Below are 14,204 nucleotides of genomic sequence, written 5' to 3'. Positions count from 1 at the left end.
ATCATCTCTGAATAACTAAACAATATTGAAGCTGTCTCAGTAGATCTGTATCAAAGTAACACAAGAAGGGAGTGAAGAGGTAATGCTCAAAAGAGCAAAAGAGGTGGATACGTCGTCCTCAAGTTATATTGTCAAAAAACAAAGGAATCCACCATTATGGGAAAGTATAGAAGTGTTCCTCCAGACTCTGTGTGTTTCCTACAATGGTGGAAAGCACACAGCTTTGTTTAAATACTCCTCACCCACCAAAAGGACCCTTGGTGGCATGCTTCATCATCGGGGTCTTCCCGCCCCGCTGCGGGAAGGGGCGTGCTACGACCTACGATTACGAGGGAGCACTGATAATGAAAAACAATACTATGTGTGGTGTAGGAGTGTGAGTGGAAGGGTCAGAAGTGATTGAATGGTGAAATACCTGGCTCAGTGGATTTTTTGTTTTTAATGTTCCTTTTAGCTGGTATCGTTAAAAATGGGAAATGAGATGGAGATACTATGCTTTAATGAGCAGTGTCTCCTGTGTCAACATGTTTCGAACCCCTCTTCTGGTTTCTCATCAGGACCTAGAGGAGATCCCTTCTAAACTCAAATCAAAACAACTGTGTATTTACATATAATCCAAACTAAGTGGTGCACATAAATTTGACATGCACAGTATACTATACCCCAGTAGGTATATTGCTGAATGGGTTCTGGAAGAATAAAAACAGAGTTAAAATAACATAACACATCCAAACTGCACCTTATATGGTGTTGGCCTGTAAAGAAAAGTGATATATTTCTGTGATACATTTTTCTTATCTTTATCTGTTATAACTGGTAATCAGTGCTGTGTTATGCCAGAGAGATGGGACAATACAAAAACATACACACACAAAACATAAAACACACACTCTATAGCTAAGGACCACTTAGTGTGCGTATCCATATGATAAGTATAACTGAGAGTATCTGTTAAATATATCTCTCCTTTAAAAAACAGTTTAGTGACAGATAAAGAAGCCTCCAAAGTTTAGGCTGTTCACGTACTCTCATGTCGCCTAGATAATGCTCCATGAACCTTCAAAACAGGAGTACCTATAGTCACACACTGTTAAAAGAAATTGAAAAAGAAAAACTGTTGATTTTGGGATCCTTTCTAATTGAGCTGCGTTTCACTGTTGCAAATCGGCTGTGCCGTACTTACAATATCAAGGTTACCTCCTCACACAGGACACTGCCTCGGCTCGGCTCCATGGAACATTGAGCCAGTGTGGGCAGTGTCCTTAAATACTGGGCATAATTGGTAGTTTTGCTGCCAAAAAACTCCACTAATTGGTACAAACACGACCGTCAGAAAATCTAAGATGGTGACCTAATGGCACCTCCGGCTGAATGTTGCTCGAGGGTGTTTGTTCCTCACTTCCTGTTTCTCGAGGGTGTTTGTTCCTCACTACCTATTGCTCAAGGGTGCCTGTTGTATAGCCCTAGGAGCGAAAAAGACTAGTGCGCTCAATAAAAGGACACTGCCTCTTCCTAACTCTTTAAACTATCCGAGTGTAAAATGTGGACCAGCTGGATAATGAAAAAAATAATAATAATAATATTAATAATAAAGTAAACCAGGTCTGGGCAAGTATTTACTAATGGTACATGTAATCGCGTTTATGGTAGACATTGTACCAAGGGAGTGTGCAGCCAGACATGCAGGTTACTCTGAAGTGTTTTTTTCATGTTTCATAATATGCAACATGAAAAACAGTTGTTCCAATAGATTTTTATGTGGAGGACATATAGAGGTAATGACACCTCTCTACAGAAGGGTGAGCTCAAGATGGCAAAAGTCAATAGGAGTGAAAAAACGTGTGGCAGGACATTAAATTCCACTTGGTAATGTACAGGCCACATTATTTCAGGGGTGTTTTTCTGCTGGCCCCTAGTGTTTAATAGAAGGTTGGCTAACATAAGGGTTCTGCCCAGTCGTTTCAAGAGTTTCTATGCAGTGTATTTGCAGTAGTTTTCTCTTCCCAGATATAGTGACAAAAGTCACAGGGAGATATAAATCAGCTAAATTGTCCCCAGGGGATGTCGTCCTTCAGACCTGTAATGTGTGTTCCCAAGCGGAACACCCACCGCTGTTGCTTCTCGAGAAAACCATGTTCACTGTTCGGTTGTTCGATAATGGTCCACTGTAGGTCTTCCAATGTGTGTTGGGTTGTCAAGTAGTGGGTAGCCATTTTTGTAGTGCTTCTTTTGCAACGTACGTTGCTCCTGTGCTCTCCTATGCGTGTCTTGACAGGTATAGTTGTCATTCCGACATATTCCATTTTCCCTCAGGCTCTTTCCCCTTTTGTGGGCAAACATCGGTTTGGGAAGGTTGAGGGTTCCGCATGGCAGGAGTCTCCAATGTTTGTTTACAATTTTTGTCACTTGATTGGAGTTGGTATTGTAAGTAGTGACACCTGTTGGTCTCGCTTCTGGGTCCTTGGGTACTTTCGGTTCCAGCAGTGCTTCCCTATTGTTGTTACGTGCCCTCGTCATGGCTCTATCAATGATTCGTGTAGGGTAGTTGCGTTTCTGTAGTTTCTCTTGTAGATCAGTTGCCTGCCTCTTGAAGTCTTTAATCTCCGTACAGTTCCTCCGCAAGCGGAGGAACTGTCCGTATGGGGGATTGTCCCGAAGAGGGCGGGGATGGAAGCTGTTCTATAACAGCAGACAGATCTTTGCTGTAACTTTAAAGTGAGTGGTAGTCTTTAAAGTGCCGTCATCTGGGTAGATATTCAAATCCAGGAAGACCAAGTTGGTCCGTGAGGTTGTGCTGGTGAATTTCAGATAGATGTTTTGTTGGTTCAGCCAGGTCATAAAGTTTTCAGTTGATGTAATGTCTCCTTTCCATATAACCAACACATCGTCTATGTAACGTTTCTATGTTTTTATGTTGTTGACAAACGAGTTACTGGGGTGTAGGATCTTCTTCACTTCTAGGTGGTAGACGTACAGCCCAGCTATACTGGGAGCAAATGTGCTCCCCATGCTGGTCCTGTGCTTCTGTAGCTAGATGGTATCCTCGTAAGCAAAGACGTTTTTTGTAAGTGCCAGGAACACACATTCCATAACCACGTTACGCGGTGCGTGGTATCCCCAATCGGTGGTGAAGATTACATCCTCAATGATCGTTAGTGTCGCTTCATGTGGGAGACTGGTATACAGACTCTCCACGTCCAGTCCCATCAGGAGGTGTCTGTTGGGGTCAAAGTCAATTCCTTGGAGTAGCTGTAGGACTTCCTTTGTATCCTTCAGTTATGTATCAGTTTTTTGGACCAGTGGGCGAAGGAAAGCGTCCGCCAACTTTGATAGTGGTTCTAGAATCAAATGTTATGTTATAAAATTTGTAGAGCGCAGCTGTTACCCGCAGGTGTCCTGGCGCTACAGTAGGAAGTCCCTCCTTAGGTTTAGTTGGGTATGAACAATACCACTTGAGCGTGAATAGCCAGGTTTTCAGTGCCTTCCTAAAACTCAGGTGATTTGAAGTGTCTCTGAGGTATCGTGGCAGAGTGTTCCAAGCCTTAGTTGGTCCAACTAAAAAGCTTCGTCCTCCCCAATTAGCTTTTTTTACCAAGGGGATTGAGGCCAATTTTGCCTCAGAGGAACGTAACATTCTTCTGGGCGCATACCACCGAATGTGCTTAGTCAAGTAGGTAGACCCCTTGCCTTGAAGTGACCTGTGCACGACACACATGGCTTTAAACAGTATTAGTTTTTTCACTGGAAGCCAGTGAAGTTTTTTGATTTCAGAGGAGATTGCAGCCTATTTTGGAATCCCTGAGATAAGTCGAGCGGCTGAATTTTGTAATAATTGGAGTTTTTGCAATAGCCCTTCCCGAATATTTAGATAAAGGCTATTGCAATAGTCCAATTTTGAAAGGGCAAGGGCTGAGACCACAATTCTTTGACTCTCTTTTGGCAGCAGGGGTAGGATTTTTTTACATGACCTCAAAGTAAATGACGTAGCCGAAACTACCGCATTAACTTGTTCTTTATAGGACAGCTGGTTATCTATCAATATACCTAAGTTTTTTACTTTCCTACTGGGCGACGGAAGTGGTCCCAATGAATCTGGCCACCATTCTGGGGTCCAGAGATTTAAATCATTACCGAAAAGGACCACCTCAGTTTTGTTGGAATTCAACTTAAGGCAATTTTGGGCCATCCAATTACCAACCGCCGTCATACAGTCCTTAAACCCAGAAGTAGTATTCTGGTGTTGCCCCGGGAGCAGAGACACCACGATCTGGGTATCATCTGCATAGGAGGTAAGATAGAACCCGAAGGATTCTACCAAAGGGGCCAACTGTTTTACGTAAATATTAAAAAGGGTTGGACTGATGGAAGAACCCTGTGGAACCCCACAGGGAAAGGAGAAGGGTTTGGCAGAGAAATCTCCCAATGTAACCGTTTGTACTCTATCTTCCAAAAAAGATTTGATAAGATTCCAGGCATTGCCTTTGACTCCAATTTCATATAGACGGTCCATCAATAGCCCGTGATGGACCGTATCAAAGGCCGCTGATAGATCCAACATGATCAGAGCCGCTTTTCCTCCTTGGCCCAGTATGGCTCTGATCTCCTCAGTAGACTTGAGGAGCGCCGATTCGGTGCTGTGTCCTGCCCGAAAACCATATTGAGTGGGATCCAGCACGTGGCCTTCTTCCAAGAAACTACTGAGTTGAGTGTTCATTATTTTTTCCGCAATTTTAGCAGGCAGCGGGAGCCTAGATATGGGCCTAAAATTGTTAGGATCATTGGTGTCCAATTGTGTTTTTTTTAAGAGCGGAAGGATCGATGCTGATTTCCAATCTTTAGGGAAATAGCCTTTTTCGAACATGGAGTTAATCATGGATGCTAAGATTGCCGTAACTGGTTCCTGTGCTAATTTCAATACTGAAATGGGACAGGGGTCCAGAGGAGATCCAACAAATTATTTATAACTTTCTGATCTGTCAGCCTAGGTGGGGATATTTTAGGGGAATGTGAAAAAGTAGAGAAGATAGCATCAACCTTATCGAAAAGGTGATTGGCTATCTTATCACAGAGATCTTGGGTAGTTTTTATAGGGGGGGAACTGGGTGAGCCAGCGTCATTACTGTTTTGACCCATTCTTTGGAAGAGTTTTTTGCATCATTGATTTTGAGAGCAAAAAACTCTTGTTTAGTTTTTAAATAAAGTTTCTTATATTCATTCAAACAGTCTTTGTGTAATTTTTTTTTTTTTCAGTATAATTCCTTCGCCAGGTTCTTTCAAGAAGTTTACAACAGAGTTTTTTTTCTCTGAGTTCAGGAGAATACCAGGGGGACGTTGGTCGCTTTCTGGTGTTACAGTAAATTTTTTTAGGAGCCAGTTTGTTGCTGGCTGCTTCTAGCCAATTAGAATAGCATATAACGGCGTCGTCTAGATCAATAGGAAGAGTGGGAAAGGTATCAGCTAGTAGATTATTTAAGTATTTTTCCCTTGCCTTACTCCAAGGTCGGTTTACCAAATATTTCGTCATGCCTTGTTTAAGGTTCGGTGAGGGGGAAGCAACCGTGAATATCACAGCGTTATGGTCCGACCAGGTTACTGGGTAGGTATCAATAAAGGTACCCTGTTCGTTATTAGAGAATATTCCATCCAGGGTATGGCCCGCATTGTGTGTGGCACCCGAGACCAATTGCTTCAGGTCAATTGTATTCATGAGATCTACTAACTTATTAGTATCTGGATCTCCCTCTACTTCTAAATTAAAATTAAAATCCCCTAGTATCGTATAAGAACATGTCCCTAGTTCGTTCTCGACCCAGCTACCGGCTTGGGTTATGAACTGAGATTTAGGACCCGGAGGCCGATACAACAGAGTACCTTTAAACGTGTATTGATGGGAAAGATAGAAACAAAAATCTAATGCTTCACATTCTGGCCTTAACGAGCTCTTGAACATAGCGTTTAGAGATTCATGAAAAATTATTGCAAGCCCCCCTCCTTTCCTATTCAGTCTGTTTAGTGTATGGCAACTAAACCCCAGAGGTGTAGCTTTTACCAAATCTGGACCCGATGCCTCATCCATCCAGGTCTCAGTGATAAAAGCGATCTTAATCCCTTCGTTCTCCCAAAAATTTGCACATTCAATACTATGTTTGACTAGAGATCTGGTATTTAGCAGAAGGCATTTAAATGCATTCTTTTCTTTACCCCCACTATTTTCTTTGGACCAGGACTGTGTGCTCACTAGCGCGTGAGGGTGATGTAATAATATTCTGGAACTGCAGTTAGTACAAGTTGTCTGGTCCATACAAGGAAGTGTGTCAGGAAATAGACCAATACAGCTGGAATTATGTATCTTACTGTTTAGTTTATGCAACGATTGGCTAGAGTATGTCCAACGTGTAGTTTCTGTCGCTGTAAACCGTCATTAGGGCTGGCGCTGGTCGCGGATCGTGCGCGGACGGGCGCAGATGGGCTTGCCTTCCGTGCGCCGGTGCCGGACTGAAGGTTTGTGCAAATTAGGCAACGTATAATAGCAGCACACACAGTATCACTATTAAAAGCAAAGGTTAAAAAGAGGTTAAAAATACCAAGTATCGCGCTCAACAGCGTCCACCCGGCTCAAGCCTCAGGGGACAACCAAGCGTGCTCGCTCTGACTTCCGGATTAAATAGCCTGGAGGAGCGGCAACTAGACCGTCAACCTGCCTACCTCTGAAGATGGCGGTCGCGTCTAATGGCATGAGGACCCCATAGGGACTGAAGGTTTGTGCAAATTAGGCAACGTATAATAGCAGCACACACAGTATCACTATTAAAAGCAAAGGTTAAAAAGAGGTTAAAAATACCAAGTATCGCGCTCAACAGCGTCCACCCGGCTCAAGCCTCAGGGGACAACCAAGCGAGCTCGCTCTGATTTCCGGATTAATTAGCCTGGAGGAGCGGCAACTAGACTGTCAACCTGCCTACCTCTGAAGATGGCGGTCGCGTCTAATGGCATGAGGACCCCATAGGGACTGAAGGTTTGTGCAAATTAGGCAACGTATAATAGCAGCACACACAGTATCACTATTAAAAGCAAAGGTTAAAAAGAGGTTAAAAATACCAAGTATCGCGCTCAACAGCGTCCACCCGGCTCAAGCCTCAGGGGACAAATATTCTCCACTTCTTTCATCACCGCTTTCTCGAAAGTTAGTAGTTTATAGGGAGTGTTGAGTCAGGATGGGTGAAGGAGGATTTTACTTGTATTCCTGTGTCCTCTCGCTCTTCCTCAGATGGTTCTTTTCCTTTAAAGAAAGTGCGTAACTTGAGTTTTCGAATTAATTCCTTGCTGGTGTCAATTCATGATCTGTTAGGTTGACCACTAAGTTATCTTCCGGCTCGTTGATGGTTGGTTGGACAATGCGCTTGTCATGCTCCTGGTGGAGACACGTGACGCCTCGTCTTCTATGGTTGACCAGTGGACATTGCTGCCCCTCCGGTTCCGACCCCTTCGTGGTCCAGGGCATGCCCCTAAAAAAGGTGGTGGTCCATAATAATTATAGTCATACTCCTGTGGTGGGGGTAACCAGTGTGGGTAGGCCCCTCCCATTGGTGGTGGGCCATAGGGATATGGTGGATATGCTGGTGGCCCGTGATAGTGCCACCATCCTCTTCGTCCTCTGTTGAGGGTTTTTTGGTGTTGTCTGCCCCCTTGTTGGTATCTTTGGCCGCTCCCTCTGCTGGAACTGGAACTATGCAACCTTGAGTCAGATGCGGCTCCTTCTGAGCTCTGATCTTGGTTTGAGTTCCTAGGTACATAGTCGTCACGAATGTATGGGTATACCTTTCGGTGACTGAAACGCGCTGTGTCTTTCTTCAGCTTATTGTATTTGCTTTGTTTTAGTGTTATCTCAAATTCGTTCATTTGCTAGTTTAATTCTTCCAGGCTTTTTTTAAGAACACTTGGAGACTGGTAACTCTTCAGCTGTACTTCCAAAGCCTGGATCTGAATCTTGAGTTCCTGGGTCAACCATGTGGCCGTTTTGATGATTAGGATGAGCCAGTCACGGGTACAATGCCATGATGTCAATGACCAATCCTTCTTGAACATCCTATCGTGCTGGAATATGAAGGGTTCATTGCGGACGATTAGGCCCTGTGGTGCTGCGTTCGCCCTGACATACTCTGTCATCAGCAAACCTTGAAGTGCTTTCTTGATCTGATTTCTCCTCAAACTTGCCAACTCATCCCAATCCCCATTCTTTGGACCAGGTTCAGAGGTATTTAACCCCTCAAAGGGATTGATGGAATTCAGGATTCTATCCACTTCTTCCTCTGAAAAAGTGAGGCCGGTTGCTTCAGCCATGGTCAAAATATTGGGACTCTGGTACTTGAAAAATAAAGGTGATAGAAGTGTGTGTTATGATTGTGTCTGAGATTCTAAAGGATTCAATGACTTCCTATAGTATTGATAATATTTCCGATACCTAATCGCCAGAAATACTGGATCGCTCCCACAGTTGCACGCTGTCGTTATATCAAAGTAACACAAGAAGGGAGTGAAGAGGTAATGCTCAAAAGAGCAGAAGAGGTGGATACATCCTCCTCAAGTTCTATTGTCAAAAAACAAAGGGATCCACCCTTATGGGAAAGTATAGAAGTGTTCCTCCAGACTACGTGTGTCTCCTACAATGGTGGAACGCATACAGGTTTGTTTAAATACCCCTCACCCACCCAAAGGACCCTTGGTGGCATGCTTCATCATCGGGGTCTTCCCGCCCGCTGCGGGAAGGGGCGTGCTGCGACCTACGACTACGTGGGAGCGCTGGTTATGAAAAACAATACTATGTGTGGTGTAGGAGTTTTGAGTGGAAGGGTCAGAAGTGAGTGAATGGTGAAAAATTAAAAAATACCTGGCTCAGTGGAAAAAATAAATTTTAATGTTCCTTTGGGCTGGTATCGTTAAAAGTGGGGAATGAGATGGAGATATTATGCTTTATTGAGCAGTGTCTCCTGTGTCGACATGTTTTGAAGCCCTCCCCTGGTTTTTCATCAGGACCTAGAAGAGATCCCTTCTACACTCAAATCAAAACAAGTGTGTATTTACATATAATCCTAACTAAGTGGTGCACAAAATTTTTTAACATGCACATTATACTATATCCCAGTAGGTATATTGCTGAATGCGTTCGGGAAGAATAAAAACAGAGTTAAAATAACATAACAGATCGAAACTGCACCATATGTGGTGTTGACCTGTAAAGAACAGCGATATATTTCTGCGATATATTTTTCTTATCTTTATCCGTTATAATTGGTAATCAGTGCTGTGTTATGCCGGAGAGATGGGACAATACAAAAACATACACACACAAAACATAAAACACACACTCTATATCTAAGGACCGCGTGGTGTGTGTATCCATATGATATGTATAACTGAGAGTATCTGTTAAATATATCTCTCATTCAAAAAACTGTTTAGTGACAGATAAAGAAGCCTCCATGCTTTAGGCTGTTCACGTACTCTTATGTCGCCCAGATAATGCCCCATGAGCCTTCAAAACAGTAGGGAAGGGCTACCTATAGTCACACACTGTTAAAAGAAATTGAAAAAGAAAAAGAAATGCTGTTGGTTTTGAGATCCTTCTTAATTGAGCTGCATTTCACTGTTGCAAATCGGCTGTGCCGTACTTACAATATCAAGGTTACCTCCTCACCAGGACACTGTCTCGCTGCGGCTCCATGGAACATTCAGCCGGTGTGGGCAGTATCCTTAAATAGTGAGCATAATTGGTAGTTTTGCCGCCAAAAAACTGCACTAATTGGTACAAACACTACACTGTCAGAAAATCCAAGCTGGTGACCTAGAATGGGACTTCCGGCTGAATGTGTTTGTTCCTCACTTCCTGTTGCTCGAGGGTGTTTGCTCCTCACTGCCTGTTGCTGAAGGGTGCCTATTGTATAGCCCTAGGAGCGAAAAAGACTAGTGCGCTCACTTAAAGGACACTACTTCTTCCTAACTCTTTAAACTGTCTGAGCATAAAATGTGGACCAGCCGGATAATGGAAAAAAAAAAAATAATATTAAAAATAAAGTAAACCAGGTCTGGGCAAGTATTTACTAATTGTACATGTAATCGCGTTTATGGTAGATATTGTACCAAGGGAGTGTGCAGCCAGACATGCAGGTTACCCCAAAGTGTTTTTTTCATGTTTCACAATATGCACGATAAAAAGTTGCTTCCACACAAGACCACAACACACCTTAGCAATTGAGGCAGAAAATACCCGCCTACCCCCCAGTGAAGGGCCATTATCCTTGTGGTAATTGCAGCACTTGCCACCTGACGAAGAAAAGCAAAACTATAAAATTCAGGAATGGTACGGAATGGGAGCAGAGGAGATTTACGAACTGCAACAGCAGGAATGTGGTTCATATCATCAGTTGCCCATGCAGAATGGAATATGTCAGAATGACAACTAGACATGTCAAGACATGCATAGGAGAGCACAGGAGCAACGTACGTTGCAAAAGAAGCACTACGAAAATGGCTATCCACTACTTGACAACCCAACACACAATGGAAGAACTACACTGAACAGTGAAAATGGTCTTCTCGAGAAGTGTTCCGCTTGGGGACACACATTACAGGTCTGAAAGACGACATCCCCTGGGTACAATTTAGCTGATTTGTATCTCCCCGTGACTTTTGTCACTATCTCTGGGAAGAGAAAACTACTGCAAATACACTGCATAGAAACTCTTGAAACGACTGGGCAGAACCCTTATGTTAGCCAACCTTCTATTAAACACTTGGGGCCAGCAAAAAAACACCCTTGAAATAATGTGGCCTGTACACTACCCTGTGGAATTTAATGTCCTGCCACACGTTTTCCCACTCACATTGACTTTTGCCATCTTGAGCTCACCCTTCTGTAGAGAGGTGTCATTACCACTATATGTCCTCTACATAAAAATCTTTTGAACATCTTTTTGTCGTGCATATTATGAAACATGAAAAAAATACTTCGGAGTAACCTGCATGTCTGGCTGCACACTCCCTTGGTACACTGTCTACCATAAACGTGATTATATGTACCATTAGTAAATACTTGCCCAGACCTAGTTTACTTTATTTTTAATATTATTATTATTTTTAATATTATTATTTTTTTCATTTTCCGACTGGTCCACATTTTACGACCAGATAGTTTAAAGAGTTAGGAAGAGGTAGTGTCCTTTTAGTTAGCGCACTAGTCTTTTTCCATCCCAGGGCTATACAACAGGCACCCTTGAGCAACATGAAGCGAGGAACAAACACATTCAGCCGGTGGTGCCATTCTAGGTCACCATCTTGGATTTTCTGACGGTCTAGTGCAGTTTTTTGGCGGCAAAGCTGCCAATTATGCTCAGTGTTTAAGGACATTGCCACATTGGCTCAATGTTCCACGGAGCCGCGACGAGGCAGTGTCCTGGTGAGGCGGTAACCTTGATATTGTAAGTACAGCACAGCCGATTTGCAACAGTGAAACGCAGCTCAATTAGGAAGGATCTCAAAACAAACAGTTTTTTTCTTTTTCAATTTCTTTTAACAGTGTGTGACTATAGGTAGCCCTTCCCTCCCGTTTTGAAGGCTCATCGGGCATTATCTGGGCGACATAAGAGTAACAGCCTAAACTGTGGAGGCTTCTTTATCTGTCACTAAACTGTTTTTTTGAAGGAGAGATATATTTAAGAGATACTCTCAGTTATACTTATCATATGGATATGCATACCACGCGGTCCATAGATAGAGAATGTGTGTTTTATGTTTTGTGTGTGTATGTTTTTGTATTGTCCCATCTCGCCGGCATAACACACCACTGATTATCAATTACAATGGATAAAGATAAGAAAAATATATCACAGAAATTTAGAACTGTTCTTTACAGGTCAACACCACATATGGTGCAGTTTGGATGTGTTATGTTATTTTAACTCTGTATTTATTCTTCCAGAACCCATTCAGCAATATATTATAACACAGTTATACCCCGGCACTCTAAATGTTAAATTCCTTCAAATATGGAACCTTAATAAGTTGATTTCACAAAAATATATTGTCAAAGAACAGAGATGAGTTTGTACAAAAAAAGTTATTTTCTTTCATTTGTGCAGATATCTTAAAACATGACAATTTCAGTCAAGACTGTATACACCCCTGTTTTCAGAATCATACAAGTGGGGAGATATTGTACATAGAATTCAATGGTACACAGTCTTGATCAAGATGCACAAGAACAGCGGACACGTGTTTCGTCACATCCAGTGACTTACTCAAGGCTTTCTAGAAAATATTTGGTGCTCGTAATAACGGCCAGTCCTGCTCCTTCATAGACTGTGAAGGACACGACTATAACATGAATCCCAACTGTGTTTTTTATATATTTCCCAAAGAATTTTCAACCTGTTTGACCAACTGTAGTTCCGGAGATCAAGCTCATTAGTTGTCTCAAATACTTTTCTCGTAGGTCCTGAGTGTATCTGGTTGCAAGATTCAACGTATTTAACAGATGTCCAGAGCGTATTAATAGTTGGAAGCCCAAAAACAATTTCCAGGGTATGTTTATTCCTGTGCGCTAGTAGTGGTTCCTATGTTCATATACCAAGAAGTTCATGTATCCTCCAACTCTTATTTGTGGAAACGCATCAGTATTCAGAGTTCCGGATCGGGCTATAAAAGGGCCCTCATAGTTGCTTTAGCCATCGAAAAATGTGAGCTTCCAATTTCATATTCAGCAATATACCTACTGGGGTATAGTATACTGTGCATGTTAAATTTATGTGCACCCTTTAGTTAGGATTATATGTAAATACACAGTTGATTTGATTTGATTGTAGAAGGGATCTCTTCTAGGTCCTGATGAGAAGCCAGGGAAGGGCTTCGAAACATGTCGACACAGGAGACACTGCTCATTAAAGCATAGTATCTCCATCTCATTCCCTACTTTTAACGATATCAGCTCAAAGGAACATTAAAATTATTTTTTTCACTAAGCTAGGTATTTTTTAATTTTTCTCCATTTACTCACTTCTGACCCTTCCACTCACACTCCTACACCACACACAGTATTTTTTTTCATAACCAATGCTCCCACGTGGTCGTAGCACGCCCCGTCCCGCAGAGGGGCGGGAAGACCCCGATGATAAAGCATGCCACCAAGGGTCCATTTGGTGGGTGAGGGGTATTTAAACAAAGCTTTGTGCTTTCCACCATTGTAGGAGACACACGTAGTCTGGAGGAACACTTCTATACTTTCCCATAAGGGTGGATCCCTTTGTTTTTTGTCAGTTGAACTGTATCATTTTTCATTGTCAGAGATTTTTTTGTTAAAAACCTTGTTCCAGACTAGAAATACTAACCTGTTAAAGCTGGTCTCTTTTGTTCTAGGTGGATGATGAAGACTTGCAAGATGAGCCTTTGCAGATCACAGTCCTTGACCATGACACCTACAGTGCTAATGATGCCATTGGCAAAGTGTACATCGATATTGATCCACTGCTCTACAGCGAGGCAGCTACTGTTATCTCAGGATGGTTCCCAATCTATGACACAATACACGGTATTTTTTTTCCTTCTTTATATTATCTAGCAGGCAGATCTTACACAGTATATCCTTGTACTGAAAGTTAGATCACTAACTGAAGTCATTTATCGCAAGACACCTTAGAATCCAAATGTATTATTTAGCCAAGCTTCATTGAAGTACATACAGAGTCAACTTTTATTTTGAAATAGTGCACCTAGAAGTGAGGTATTATTTAATCCCAGAGAGTAGGGATGATTAGGGGAATTGAAATGCTGGGATCTAAGTCATTTGTCTAGAGCATAACTCTAGAACATTACAGTTCTAGTACTCGGGAAACTTAACTTTTGCACAAGCTGCAGTGGTGTATTTTTAAGCTAGAATCATTTATGCAAACTTGTAAGTGAACCCATCAAAAAGGTGTGAAATTTGATAACATGTCTACTTTTCTAAATGACGAGATGCTTCTGAAATCTCCTTGTCTTCTAAAAACAAATGCACTTGTCTCATTTGGTGTCATGCAGTGAGGTGACAAATTACAGCAGCATTGTCATTAAATCATAGCTTTGAAAAAATCATCCCTGATTATGCAGAGGATTATGCTGTGTTAGGGTTTGGATGTTAACAAGGCTGTGATTATGCCACCGTACTGATTATACCA

At 42.2% G+C, this 14,204-nt stretch overlaps 1 protein-coding gene across 11 annotated transcripts in view; it reads left to right on the top strand.

Annotated features, from left to right (window-relative positions):
- Positions 1–14,204, top strand: part of C2CD5 (C2 calcium dependent domain containing 5) — an 875,314-nt gene that overhangs the window by 99,519 nt on the left and 761,591 nt on the right. For all 11 annotated transcript variants that reach the window (XM_085652749.1, XM_085652748.1, XM_085652746.1 and 8 more), the window contains exon 4: positions 13,408–13,579. In XM_085652749.1, the coding sequence (XP_085508875.1) occupies positions 13,408–13,579 (172 nt within the window). The remainder of the gene's footprint in view (positions 1–13,407; positions 13,580–14,204) is intronic.

Source organism: Triturus cristatus, chromosome 4_1, assembly GCF_964204655.1.
Source record: "Triturus cristatus chromosome 4_1, aTriCri1.1, whole genome shotgun sequence".
NCBI classification, from domain to species: domain Eukaryota; kingdom Metazoa; phylum Chordata; class Amphibia; order Caudata; family Salamandridae; genus Triturus; species Triturus cristatus.
The sequence above is the reverse complement of the archived record's forward strand: the minus strand, read 5'-3'. Positions and strand labels throughout refer to the sequence as shown.